Here is a 13,928-nt window from a genome sequence, read left to right on the forward strand (position 1 = left end):
ATGTATCAGGAACAACTCTACTAAGTACTTTAAATTGTATGAGGTAGACATTATTAATATCATTGCTATTTCAGTTTGAGAAAGCTGAGTCTTGGAGAGGGTAACTTAATCAGTGTCACAGCCTGCGCATGGTAGGGTGGGGGCTCACAGGGAAACGGTGTGAGCCCAGGACCTGACTGCACTGTGCTCTGCTGTGCCACCCCGCCTGGCTCCCCGCTGGGTGGGCTCTGCTCTGCCACCCCGCCTGGCTCCCCGCTGGGTGGGCTCTGCTCTGCCACCCCGCCTGGCTCCCCGCTGGGTGGGCTCTGCTCTGCCACCCCGCCTGGCTCCCCGCTGGGTGGGCTCTGCTGTGCCACCCCACCTGGCTCCCCGCTGGGTGGGCTCTGCTGTGCCACCCCGCCTGGCTCCCCGCTGGGTGGGCTCTGCTCTGCCACCCCACCTGGCTCCCCGCTGGGTGGGCTCTGCTCTGCCACCCCACCTGGCTCCCCGCTGGGTGGGCTCTGCTCCCCGCTGGGTGGGCTCTGCTTTGCCACCCCACCTGGCTCCCCGCTGGGTGGGCTCTGCTTCGTCACCCCACCTGGCTCCCCGCTGGACGGGCTCTGCTCTGCCACCCCACCTGGCTCCCCGCTGGGTGGGCTCTGCTCTGCCACCCCACCTGGCTCCCCGCTGGGTGGGCTCTGCTCCCCGCTGGGTGGGCTCTGCTTTGCCACCCCACCTGGCTCCCCGCTGGGTGGGCTCTGCTTTGCCACCCCACCTGGCTCCCCGCTGGGTGGGCTCTGCTTCGCCACCCCACCGCGGCTCCCCACTGGGTGGGCTCTGCTCTGCCACCCCACCTGGCTCCCCGCTGGACGGGCTCTGCTCTGCCACCCCACCTGGCTCCCCGCTGGGTGGGCTCTGCTGTGCCACCCCACCTGGCTCCCCGCTGGGTGGGCTCTGCTTCGCCACCCCACCGCGGCTCCCCGCTGGGTGGGCTCTGCTGTGCCACCCCACCTGGCTCCCCGCTGGATGGGCTCTGCTCTGCCACCCCACCTGGCTCCCCGCTGGACGGGCTCTGCTCTGCCACCCCACCTGGCTCCCCGCTGGGTGGGCTCTGCTCTGCCACCCCACCTGGCTCCCCGCTGGGTGGGCTCTGCTCTGCCACCCCACCTGGCTCCCCGCTGGGTGGGCTCTGCTCTGCCACCCCACCGCGGCTCCCCGCTGGACCCTTTGGGTGCAGCACAGATTGGCCTAGATCAGCTCCTCGGACAGCTGCACAAGCCACCTGCTGTGCTGTTGGATTCTGACACCGTTCCGTGAAATACAGAATGTGAAGTCTGGGAACTGCATAAACTCTGGTTCTCTCATTTTCCATGTGGCTTCAGGGAATTGTGTAACCCCCTGGGGACTTGGACGCTATATCTGTAAAATGGGATTCTTAGAGTTGTTCTGAGGAGGACACAGGTAAACAGCAATCTGTAAACAAAAGGATCACATGCTCATTTTATGGCTATTCTTGGACAAATGGTGGCTGGTTCTCATCGCCCTATAATAGCAGATTTTTCTCATCGCTTTTACTGTGATAGAGTCAGGCATTAAATGAAAAACAATAAATCTGACATTGCAAAGGTTATGACCTGAGGCCTTTAGGAATCTCATCATTTTTGAAAATGATGTTTCCTGTACATAACCTCATTCCACATTTTCGAACTTAACAGAAGTTGTATATCTTACTTGATGATGATTTTTCACTGCATGCTTCCTAGGAAGTGAGCAGTAAAGCTCTGCAGGGGCCAGGACTCCGCCCTGGGCCTGGCTCCCTCACACCAGCCCAGTACCTGCCATGATTCTAGTTCACACCTGGAAAAAGTTTTTATTGCTTTTTGATATGGCCATTTGGGGATCACTCTCAAATAAAATTATAAATATTAAGTCTATGAATACCAAAGTCTACTCTTCATCCCCATTTTTTTTAGCATTTATCCTCTTTGTTTTATATATTTTTTCTTATACTATTTAAAAATAAAGTGCAGATGATATAACATTTCAGGTGTATATATTGATACTTCAGCATGTACCTTGTAACGGTAAGGACATTTTTAATAATACATGCCATTGTCCACCTAGGAAAATTAATTTTTGTATCCCATTTAATATCCAGTCTATATATTCAGATTTTCCCTATCTGTCTTAAAATTGCCTTTAGAGTGTTTTGCTTTTTTGGTTTCTTGTTTGTTTTTCCCAAAAAATAAACCAATTGCTGATAACATTTAATAGTTAAATCTCAGTGATATTTCAAACTCTGGAACAATTCATCTACCTTTTTTTGTTTTCATGATGTTAACTATGTTAAGAGATTAGGCCAATTCTCTTGGACAAAATCCTCTGTTTGGCTGGGGTTTTTTGTGTGTGTATGAATGTCATTTATCTTGCTACTCTATCTTCTGTGTTTTTGAAAACTAAACCTTGGTTCCAAAGATCGGATGTGATACAGATTGTGTATTTTTATTTGGAACAACTTGCTAAGTGATACTGTGTAGTTTATCAGAAAGCACATATGATTGCCCCACTATGAGTGCCGATAAGTGTGACCACTTGATTAAGATGGTAACAGCCAGGTCTCCCAGTGTTAAAGTACATTTTCCTTTAACAAGTAGAACTAATCTATGGAATGACTTTTTGGCTCATGTGAAAATCCTGTTATCTAATGATGTTAGCATTCATCAATGTGCCTTATTTGAATCATTTATTCCATTGGAGGTTACAAATTGGTAACATTTATTAGTTCCTTTTACATTTCTTAACTAACATTCCTCTATAAAGAAGAGCTTTCTCTGATCAATGGGGGATGATTTTTATCATCTTAAATTTATATCAGTACAACATGTTTATTATCAATTATCTAAAATATCAACCTTAGATTATGGAAATGAGTTGGAGATGAGTCATAACTTTTATTTTATATATACTTTTAAAAGCATTTTAATACATAAAGTTGGAAGTGGAGAATAGATGACATTTAAAGCAGTGTTTCAAAATGGTGAGCACACAAGAAGCTTGTGAAGGGGATTTCAACAGGTCAGTGACAAAATCAGCAATATTTATTGATCTAAAATGAAATGATTGATACCAGGCACTAAAAGAGCTTATTGAATCTCATAAAAGCTAATGATATGCATGGTCAATGTCTGACAAGAAGGAAATTATTACAGATAATTTGGACTGTCACCCTGTTGTTCCACTTTAGTAGTCTCTCAAGTCCACATTCTAGCATGCGAGGCCCATGATGGTTTGAGCTCAGCTTTTTGTCTGACCCAGCCTCCCCCAGCATTGCTCCTTCGTATGCCCTTGTTGTCTGCACCGTCCCTTGACTGCACACCATCACTCTCGTCTTCACACCTCTGTCCATATGCTTTCTTTTGGCCAGAGCACCCTCTTCTTGCTTCTTGAGACCTAGTCTGCCCATTTTGTAAGCTTGGCTCAAACTCCACTCTTTCTGTGAAGAAGCTCCTTCTTCCCTGACCTCTCACATAGCACCTCTGACCTCTGTCACATCTGTGGTACTCAACTCGGGTTCCTGTGTGGTCTTCTAATGGGCTTCTGTAAGTAAACCTCCTATCCAAACTGCCAGAGATCCTAGAGGACTTGGCTATCCATAACCACAAGTTAAAAAGCTCTGGTTACATGGCATTGCTAGGGTTTTGTACTCCTTTGAGACTCTCTCTGAAAGTTACCAACAGATGTGAAACTATTATCAAACAGCTAGCTCCTTTGTATAGCTTTCTTTGCCTTCTAGTATCAATCACCCTACAGAAACGGGCTTTCATGTGAAAGTTAGGGCTGGAGCTGAGCATTACTCACCACCTGTTCTTTGGAAATAATGTGAAGGCCTAGTTCTTTTATTGTGACAAAAAGAAAAAGACAGGTATAAATTAATCTGGCATTTAAGTGTTTCAATAAAAACACAAAGCTTATTGTATTTCCCTTAGATTGAACCGTTTTGTTCCTTATGTTGCCGATTTGAACACTGTTTTAAATGGAAAGAAAACAATAGTATTTTGTTCTTCTTGAAGATTTTTAGAAAATTTCCGTCTCAATGAACAAGGCATTGTTTGCAATACCTGTTCTCTCTGTCTCCTTCACAAGAGCACTTTGTGTTTGCGCAGGTCTTTGACGACTTCAGTGTTGGCTGTGGTGTGTTTTGTTGCCAGGTGGTGATGACAAAGTGTCACCCCTTTTGTTTCCCGTCTGCAGAAGCAGGGGGTAAAAAGCTGCGGAGCACTGTGCAGAGGAGCACGGAAACGGGCCTGGCTGTGGAGATGAGGAGCTGGATGACCCGCCAGGCCAGCCGCGAGTCCACCGACGGCAGCATGAACAGCTACAGCTCCGAAGGAAAGTGAGTGCGGCGGGCAGATGCGCACCCCCCCAACCCTCCCTCCCGTCCTGCGGAGGCCGGAGACTGGAAACCAGAAACCGGAAACCTCGGTCTGGCTTCCCTGTCTCCGCTCCCGCAGAATCTCACTCACAATCAGCGCCGTCTGTGCTTTCTTGGGCTGACTTGCTGTGAAGAGAACTTTTGCTCACCTGCCACCAAGAAATGGCACATATCTGGCTTTTTTTATATCAGGGAAATAGTTTCTGGAGATAACATGTTTTGCTTTGAGGGCAAGACGGTAAAATGTGACTTGCACAATACATGCCTATAAAAAGGTGCCCTCACTTGAAATAATACACATAAAAGCACAAATATAGTAGGCACTCAGGCCCCACTGTGTGAGCAATGCTAATTTTTAAAATCTTTGCTCTAAGAATGACTACTAAAAAGTATAGAGTCCTAATGCATGTTTAGTTCCATGCAGTAACAGCCAGTTCAGACAAATGTAATAGTGAAGAGAAACGTCAGAAGGATAACGGGTGAGCCTTTCCCGTATGCACTTACCGTGGGGCTTCCTCGGGAACCAGCTGCACCGGAGACGTTCTGATAGTATTTATAAAAATCATATAGCCTTGTCACCAGCAAGTTAACAGCAGTCAGCAACAGTAGATCAGTAGATGGCTGCATACATGACCTAAATAGAGGAAAGTCAGGTTTGTTGACTTCACTCTGTCATCCCCGTGGAAGCATCAGATGTTTAGACAGCAAATATATGGCCAGTTCACAGAGGTGAGGCCGTGGGCGCTGCTGGCTGAGTATTAGTGATACGCCCTAAGGATCATTTCTTTGACTGGCAGATTATATAAATATAAGAGATGTGTTTGGGTTTTTTGCATTTATAAATAAGGTTACGGAAAGGTTAAAATGTTTAGATTAACTATATATTTGGATATTAAGGTTGGGGGAAGAAATAGATCTGATGTTGATCAAGGACATCCTAAAAGAGATGGAGAGTCAAGTACAAAGTAAATACACACTGAGCACTTATCACTGCAAAGCACGATGCTGGATCCGTGAGAGAGAGCACACCGTTCACATTACGGCCCGTGCACGTCAGGTGTTCATGGTCTTACTGGAGAAGTGGGGTGAACATTCACAAACTTCTTCAACAAACAGAACCTAGAACTTCTAGTGCTCTAGGCAATGGGCTATGAGTCAGTGGTCTAAGCCAGTGGTCCCCAACCTTTTTTGGGCCATGGACCGGTTTAATGTCAGAAAATATTTTCACGGACCGGCCTTTAGGGTGGGACGGATAAATGTATCACGTGACCGAGACAAGCGTCAAGAGTGAGTCTTAGACAGATGTAACAGAGGGAATCTGGTCATTTTTTAAAAAATAAAACATCGTTCGGACTTAAATATAAATAAAACGGAAATAATATAAGTTATTTATTCTTTTTCTGTGGACTGGTACCAAATGGCCCACGGACCAGTACCAGTCCGCAGCCCGGGGCTTGGGGACCACTGATCTAAGCCATAGAAGGGGGACAAAATCAGTTTGTGGTTAAGACCACGGGCTGTAGACTTAAGTTCTCATGTGTTTTTTGGTACTACTGAAACTTACATGAGTTTCTAGGCTTCATTTTAATTAGTTGATTGAGCTTAACAAGCATTCATTAAATGCCTACAATAACCCAGGCATTTCTAGATGCTAGAGATGTATCAATGAACAAAATAGAAAAAAAAAAGAAAGAAATTCTACCTTCACCAGACTTAGAGTTGGGCAGACAAGATGGCCATTAAAGTAAAAAAAAAATTAGTAAACTATACAATAGATTAGGTGGTATAGTTCTAAAGTGAAAAGCAAAGGAAGAGAGATGATAGATTGTATGGGTAGGGTTTTATGCAAGGTAGACAGGGACAAGGACACGTTTAACTAAGGAGCTGACGCAAGTTAGTGAACATGGGGGTGTGTGAGGGAGGAGCAGTCCGGGCTGGACCAACGCGGGCCCTGAGGCGAGAGCTCACCTGTTGTCAGCAGTGGAAGGAGTACTCTGGCGTGAGGGCAGGAGTCGGAACAGGCTAGGAGTTAGGACATGGTGAGCAGGGGTGACAGCTGTGCATGCTTACATGTCATTGTCAGGACATTGTTTTTACTCCAAGAGAGCTGAGAAGGCTGTTGCAGTAATACAGAAGATAGAAAATGATGGCTTGGACCACAGTGGTAGCATTAATGAGGTCATGTTCTGGCTGTATTTTGATAGTAAAGCCAAAAAAATTTATTGATGTATTTGATGTGATTAATGAGAGAAAAAGAGTGTACTAGTGTTTTAGGACTGCCAAAGTAAACTGCCACAGGCCAGGTGGCTTAAACAACAGAAATATATTTTCTCACAGTTCTGGAAGCTGGAAATCCAAGATCAGGGCGTCCGTAGGGTTAATTTCTCCTGAGGCCTCTCTCCTGGCCTGGCAGGTAGATGGCCTCTGTCCCCCTGAGTCCTCACTGGTCTTCCCTCTGTAGGTGCTTATCCCTGGTGTCTCTTCCTCTGCTGATAAGGACACCAGTCATTTTGGATTAAGGACCCACCATTATGACCTCATTTAACCTTAATTACTTCTGCAAAGGCCCTGTCTCCAGAGTCTGACCTGCGGTTAAGACTTCGGCATATAAATTGCCTGGCGTGGGGGTTGCCAGGGCACAGTTCAATCTGTAACAAAGAGGAAAGACAACTCCAGGACTGAGCAACTGAAAGAGTGACGTTGTGGGTTAAAGTGGGGGTACTCTGAGGAGCAACGGTTGTTCTCGTTTGTTTGCGTTTGGGACAAGTCATATTTGAGTTGCCTATTAGACATCCAACCCGATATGTTGACAAAGCAGTTAGAATACAGTCTCGTGGTCCAAGGGAGAGTTCCAAGCTGGAAATGTCCATCTGGTGATATCAGCATAGATGGAGTTAAAACCATGAGACTGGATGAGATTACCAAGGGAATTGGGACACAGAAATGATAAGAGGTCAAAGGATCAAGCTCCCAATATTTAGTGGGTGAACCAGCAAAGGAGACTGAGGTGAAGTGGCGAACGAGGAAAACCGGGCACTAGAGAGTCTGGCAGACAAAGTGGAGAAAGTGTTTCAGGGAAGAGGCAGGGACCAATTGTGTCAAATGATGCTGGGTTAAGTTAGTATTAATTAATATGGAGTGTTAGCATTTCTATTTTCCACTGTGGCTGTTAGGTAACCGTGATCAGAGAAATTTTAATGGAGTGGAGAAAAATAAAGCAATGAAAAGAAAAAGAAAAAACTTACTGGAGTCTCAAGGGAGAATGAGAGGAAAGAACTTAAAGACAGCTCCTAGGGACCTCTTTCAAGGAGTATCAGGAGAGAGACGTGGTGGGGGCGGGGCGGGGAGTGGGATCGGGGGAGGGGTTGTTTTAAGGTGGGAGAAATAACGGTATGTTTCTGTGATTGTGGGAGTAAGCTGGAAAAAACATTTCGGCAAAGGTAAAATGGGTTAAGTAATAGGCTTTATCTCATAGAGCAGCAAACACAGTTAAATATGATACTGCCGCTTACGGAGTAAGTGTGCAGGGTGTCCCGAGTGCCGCTATAGATCGTAGTCCATGTCTGCCAAACGAGGAGAGAGAGACACAGAAACAGAAGCCTGCATCCCAGTGTGCCCAGTGCTTCTGGTGACATACATGGGATAGGAGGGAGTTATGGGAGGTGGAGTAGGGCATTCGCCAATTAACGGAAGTGGCAAAGTTGTAGTACCAGCTGCTCCTGCCACAGGGAGGGGCCACAGGGAAGCCTGAATGGAAACAGAGGTCGAGGTTTCACCCCGTGTGTTATTTTGCTTGCAGTCTGATTTTCCCTGGCGTCCGCTTGGCCTCTGATAGCCAGTTCAGCGACTTCCTGGACGGCCTCGGCCCCGCCCAGCTAGTAGGCCGTCAGACCCTGGCTACACCGGCAATGGGTAAGAATCTCTGTCACACGATTCTGTTGTTTTTCTTTTAGATAATTGACCATCCTATTCTCTAACTTCTTCTGATTTTTAATGGCAGTTTCAGCAGGAATCAGTAGTTTATATTAAAGCCATTAAAAAAATCTACAACTAATTTTTTCCAATTAATTTATATTCTTTTTAAAGTGAGATGTCATTGATAAAATTTTTAACATATATGAATTAAGGAAAATAAAAGGGAAATGATGAAATGATGTTAAGGCAAGACCTTTGGCACAGCCTTTTTCTTACTGCGTTTGTCTATGAAGTCCTGTTTGTTTCTTCTGCACATACTATCAGGTGACATTCAAGTAGGAATGATGGACAAAAAGGGACAGTTGGAGGTGGAGATCATCCGGGCCCGTGGCCTTGTTGTAAAACCAGGTTCCAAGACACTGCCAGGTAAGAGCAGAAGGGATTCTTTTATCATTGCTCATAATCCACATTTTGCAATTCAGAGACTTTGTTCTTTATTAGCCGCTGAAAACTTTAAGATCGTCAAGGCTATTAACAGGAGTCAATCACCTGTCACAGTGTGAGCATCGGTGAGGCAGCCTGGAGGGAAAATGCACAGAAACCACAGCAGAATACACACCGCCACACTCCGGCGACTCATTTCAGACAACATGGCCATACGGGGTTCCTTTCGCATTAGCTGGTGTTTTGCATTATTCTCCAGTTCATCTGGAGCTTCAAAGTTCTCCTCGGGACCCCTAAGGGCTCTGGAATTAGAATAGAAACCCCAAAGTAGCATAAGCCTATGTATGCTGGACATTCTTATTCTAAGACTTTTCCTTCCTGTAGTATATAAAGCAAAAGAGGCATTATAAGTTTGCATCACGCTGTCACGTATTTCATACTGAAGGTGTGTGCTGAGGTGCACGCAGCATGGAGGTACCGCGGACTCCATCACATTGTGCAGAGATGTACGTCATCGCCTCTGACGTACAGAAGAGTTACTGAGTATGCTGAGACCTGGTTTCTCACCTCAGCGCCTCCACTGGCTGATTGTAATTTTGAATCTCTTAACTTTGCTATCCTTGCAGAAATCCTAAATTATAATGTGTATGACCTATAATGTGTACACCTCGCGGTGGTGATTAAGGCAAGTTTGTTGATAAAGGTCAAGGACCTAGTCAGTCCACTCTACTGTAGAAAATAAAATAATTTCTGCCTGCATGAAAATGCTTTTATGAAGAGAAGGTCTGTCAGATAGATTCCAAGCTATGGAATTGATAATTAGAGCCTCTTCTCAGCTAATTTGGATGCAGTACATAAAACCTCACCCTTGTCTTGTACCCACACTACCATCAATACACAAAGCCTTTTTGTTTATTAAACAAATTTACTATCCAAAAAGAAAAACCTTTTTGAGTGATAAATAAGTCATTTGTGGGAATGGGTGAGTAAAACAGTGTAGTTTCGAGCATGTTTAATCAGATTTAAGTGTTGACAATTGAAAGATTAAGACGTCTCCCTCAAATATTATCAAGAACTAGAAGCATTTCACCTTATTTAATGCAGTGTTCAACCTATAAAACCAGTTGAAGACAAAATAGTAATCAGTTCAAAGACTATGTCAACATTGCCTAAAAATGCCCGAATTTTGTTTACCTAATGGTTTAGACAGAATGTGGAAAGGCCAGTGGCTTTGAGTTGCTAGCTCTTTCGGACTCGGGTTAACCTGTTGCAGACGTAACCCATGAATTGGGTATTCCACCACCACAGCTCATCACTTAACTCTCCTCTGTGTTTGTTCTCCCAAGCACCATACGTAAAGGTGTATCTATTAGATAATGGAGTCTGCGTAGCCAAAAAGAAGACAAAAGTGGCGAGAAAAACGCTGGAACCCCTATACCAGCAGCTGTTATCTTTTGAAGAAAGTCCCCAAGGAAAGGTTTTACAGGTATTTGCTAAATTGTTTATCCCTTACCTAAGGAAGTATTTTCGTGGAATCAAACTTGTACCCAACATCTGTACTTCCCACCTTCTTTTCTCTTCGTCACAGCGGAAGTTCTGGGGAAACTGCAAAGCAGTGGCCAATGCTGCAAAGCAATCGGCTCTGTAGTTTCCTTTAAAGTGAAGTACAGATTTGCAAACCCCATCACACTAAACTCCAGTCTCCGGGGGCTACTTATGGTCTCTGCTCCTCAAACAGTTTTCCTAATGTACCTTTGGGTTCTGGTAGTGAAAGACAACTACCCCAGTAGTCAATTATTTAACGTGATGTTTGATGTCAGCACATTAATGGAATGTATTTTAGTTTGCAAGTTTCTAGGTACGTGATGATACTGACATTACTCTCCTTTTTATTTTGCCAACAGATCATTGTCTGGGGAGATTATGGCCGCATGGATCACAAATCTTTTATGGGAGTGGCCCAGATACTCTTAGATGAACTGGAGCTATCCAATATGGTGATTGGATGGTTTAAACTTTTCCCCCCTTCCTCCCTAGTAGATCCAACCTTGGCCCCTCTGACAAGAAGAGCTTCGCAGTCATCTCTGGAAAGTTCAACTGGACCGTCTTATTCTCGTTCATAGCAGCTGTAAAACTGTTGTCATAGCAACCAGCGTTACAAAAAAAAAAAAATCACAGGTCGCTAACCCTGGTAACACTGCATGCTTAATGTTGTGTCTTCTGAGCCTGTTTCTAGGGATACAAAGCGATCCTGTGTTCTCAGAGGAAGTTGCACACATTGTGCCCTAAAGAAGGCCCTCAGGTGAAAGAGCAGAGCTATGAAGAACTATCAGGTTTGGAGTTCAATAACACTCAAATTTTGGTCCAATCTGAAGCCATGGATTAATCTCAAAGAATCAGTCAGTTTCATGCAACAAAAGCCCTTTTCAATGGCACCTTTATATTTTTATCGTTCCTTTTTCTTCATTTCTCTGACCCCAAAGCCCTGTCATGCCACAGAAATGGAGCTATACAGCCATTAAGCCATGTTACAAGTCAAGGAGTTAAGTCCTAGGAAGCATCAGGTGAAAAGCAAGAGACCAAAGAAGTGGTCCGGGACAAAACGTCAGCCCCCCTCTGGATGGTGACCAGAAGCAGCCAGTCCAGCGTGGACATGGCAGACTCCAGAGCTCCGGGGCGTGTCATTCACTAATGCCAAAATGTGTTGGACTCTGGAAAACAAAATTCTGTGGCTACACTGTACTGAATGAAATTAAAGAAACTTTTTTTGCATGGACACAAATTAGCTGAATACTTAAATTATTTTCTTGGGGCTGCAACTTGCAAAAAAAGAAGAAGAATAAAAATCAGCCATTTTCAACAGTTTATATTATTTTTAAAAATAAATTTCACTAGTGCATGGTTTTAAAAAGGGGAGAGAATGCAACAGGGTGATACAAAGACACACCATGTTTATTCTTTAAACTAATGATAGTCTGTGTTTTGGCAGACATTACAAATACTTTCTAGAAGATACTTAACATTCTCTTTATGTGACAAATAAGTATATATTCGATTTATTTCCATGTTAAATGTACAAATCTAATGAAGTTCAATATGTACAAATTGTTCATGTCTTTCTTCACCCTTTTCCTCTCCACTCTCTTTTAATCTTTTATTGTTTTTCTCCCTTACCAGAGTGAACATTATGCTAAAAAATTACAAGTTTTTGTCCTGATACTCTCTTGTACCCCATGTTTGATTCAGAGCTTCTGAATTTATGAATTTCTCAAGGGAAAAAGATACTTAAGAGCTTTCTTTGTTTCAAGCATGTTGAAAAGGATTTTGCAACATGACTTGGGAGTACATTAAAGTAAGTCAGCATGTATTTGATAAAGAAGAAATTGGAACTTTTGCAGTCTGTTGTACAGTGCATGGTAATTTTATTTTCACCTTCAAAGTTTAGTTTACAGGAAAAGTCTAAAATCATGTGGCCACTGTAATGTCTAATTGTTTTTTAGCACCAGCATTATTCATACAGGGGTTAAAGTATTATTTCTAGAATGTCTTAGCTTTTGTTTTTTTAATTAATTAAGGCAATTTCTTTAGCCAATTTCCATTTACTATATGAATAGAAACACTGCTAAAAAAAAAAATTGGAGCCCTGAAGCACAGGGCTGTTTATTAATTCATTTTTCTGTAGTAAAATTCAATTTTTCACAAATTATATTTCTAAAGAAATATAGTAAACATGAATTTGCAACAAATAATTTTAAAGCTCCAATTTTTAGGGGACTCAAAGAAAGTCAGTCTGCCTATTAATAGTTCTTTGATGCCATCACCAAACTACACACAAATCCCCCGAAGTCAGACCCCTGCCTTTGATTTTTCAGACAGTTGTTATTACCATTGGGTGGAGCTGCAAAGTCCGATTTCTCCTCAGTTCCCCTGCTTAGAGGAAAAGTCACTGGTTAATGTAATAAACCACCCATACATCCTGGGTTTTTTATGTATACTTTGATAACACATTCTTATAGGTTGATTTTAAGTTCTTGTTAGTTTTGAAATCCACATACATACCATTTCTTGAAACAAAAGCCATGCACAAAATACGCTTTTTTTTTTTTCCTTTTTAAATTCAGTGCTGACCATTCAGAACTATCATGCTTGATATGGTGCAAAAGTTAAAATGAGTATCACTAACAATGCCTTCTCTTTATGTGGTGCAATATGAAATACACCGAGACTGTGTCTTGACGTTGTGAGGTCTGTGATGGGCTTGGGTAAAGCTGTTCAAAGAATGAGTAAAACTTTATTTAAATAATTTAGACACGTGTATACCAGCAACAATTGGTTAATAGACCTATAGTGTCTACACCCTCCCTTAGAATAAACGTTTATCATTTTCCTGATACTAAGACACAGTCACATAATCTTTTGTGCATATTCCTATATAAATTATTTCTAATTTTAATAAGAAGGACATGACTGTATGGAATATGTGTACATACTCATCATTATGCAGTATTTATTTAAAAGTTGGTGTATCTTTTTTTTTTTTTTTAATTTTCACATGTCTGCACCTCAACTTGTCGTTTAGTCATGTAAATAGCACTATTCCAGTGACCATTGCCGCCCTGTACATAGTATGTTTTAAAAGTAAAGGGAATTCTAGTTGGGAAAAAGAAAAAGGGAGCAGATTAGTTCTGTAATGAACACCAACTAATGTAAATCAAATTCATTCTGGTGATGGTATTTAACACTTTAAATAAAACATTTTCTTTACAGACGTTGTGTGCATGGCTTTCTCCGGCTTCCTTCCTCCCAACGCCCCCCCCCCCACCCCCCAGGCCTGTGCCAGCTTATTCCCCAAACTCCCTTCATTTAAACGTGACGAGATGCTCTTCCCTGCCTCTCCGGAACAGAAGCAGACTGCTAGTCTTAGCAAACAGCCCTCAGTAGAGCATTTCTTTGAAGTACCAAAGCTCACATCATTAAAAGTTGCTAATTAAAAAAAAAAGAGCTGTTATTCCAGATTGGGGTGTTTTCTGATGAAATGACTCAGCAGCTTGCAGATTTTCTGAGTAAAATGAGTGAGATTTCTGAGTCAGTGTGGCCTCCACTGATAGCGCAGTCACAGTGCATCATGCACCGCTCTGCCGTTCCCCTGGTGACGAAG

At 43.2% G+C, this 13,928-nt stretch overlaps 1 protein-coding gene across 50 annotated transcripts in view; it reads left to right on the forward strand.

The window, feature by feature from the left end:
- RIMS2 (regulating synaptic membrane exocytosis 2) overlaps positions 1-13,542 on the forward strand; it is a 644,704-nt gene extending 631,162 nt beyond the window's left edge. For all 50 annotated transcript variants that reach the window (XM_066379295.1, XM_066379287.1, XM_066379300.1 and 47 more), the window contains 5 exons: positions 4,231-4,372; positions 8,211-8,323; positions 8,651-8,752; positions 10,117-10,256; positions 10,675-13,542. In XM_066379295.1, the coding sequence (XP_066235392.1) occupies positions 4,231-4,372; positions 8,211-8,323; positions 8,651-8,752; positions 10,117-10,256; positions 10,675-10,893 (716 nt within the window). In that variant the 3' untranslated portion in view covers positions 10,894-13,542. The remainder of the gene's footprint in view (positions 1-4,230; positions 4,373-8,210; positions 8,324-8,650; positions 8,753-10,116; positions 10,257-10,674) is intronic.
- Positions 13,543-13,928: the final 386 nt, after the last annotated feature.

This window comes from Saccopteryx leptura, chromosome 3, assembly GCF_036850995.1.
Source record: "Saccopteryx leptura isolate mSacLep1 chromosome 3, mSacLep1_pri_phased_curated, whole genome shotgun sequence".
Taxonomy (NCBI): domain Eukaryota; kingdom Metazoa; phylum Chordata; class Mammalia; order Chiroptera; family Emballonuridae; genus Saccopteryx; species Saccopteryx leptura.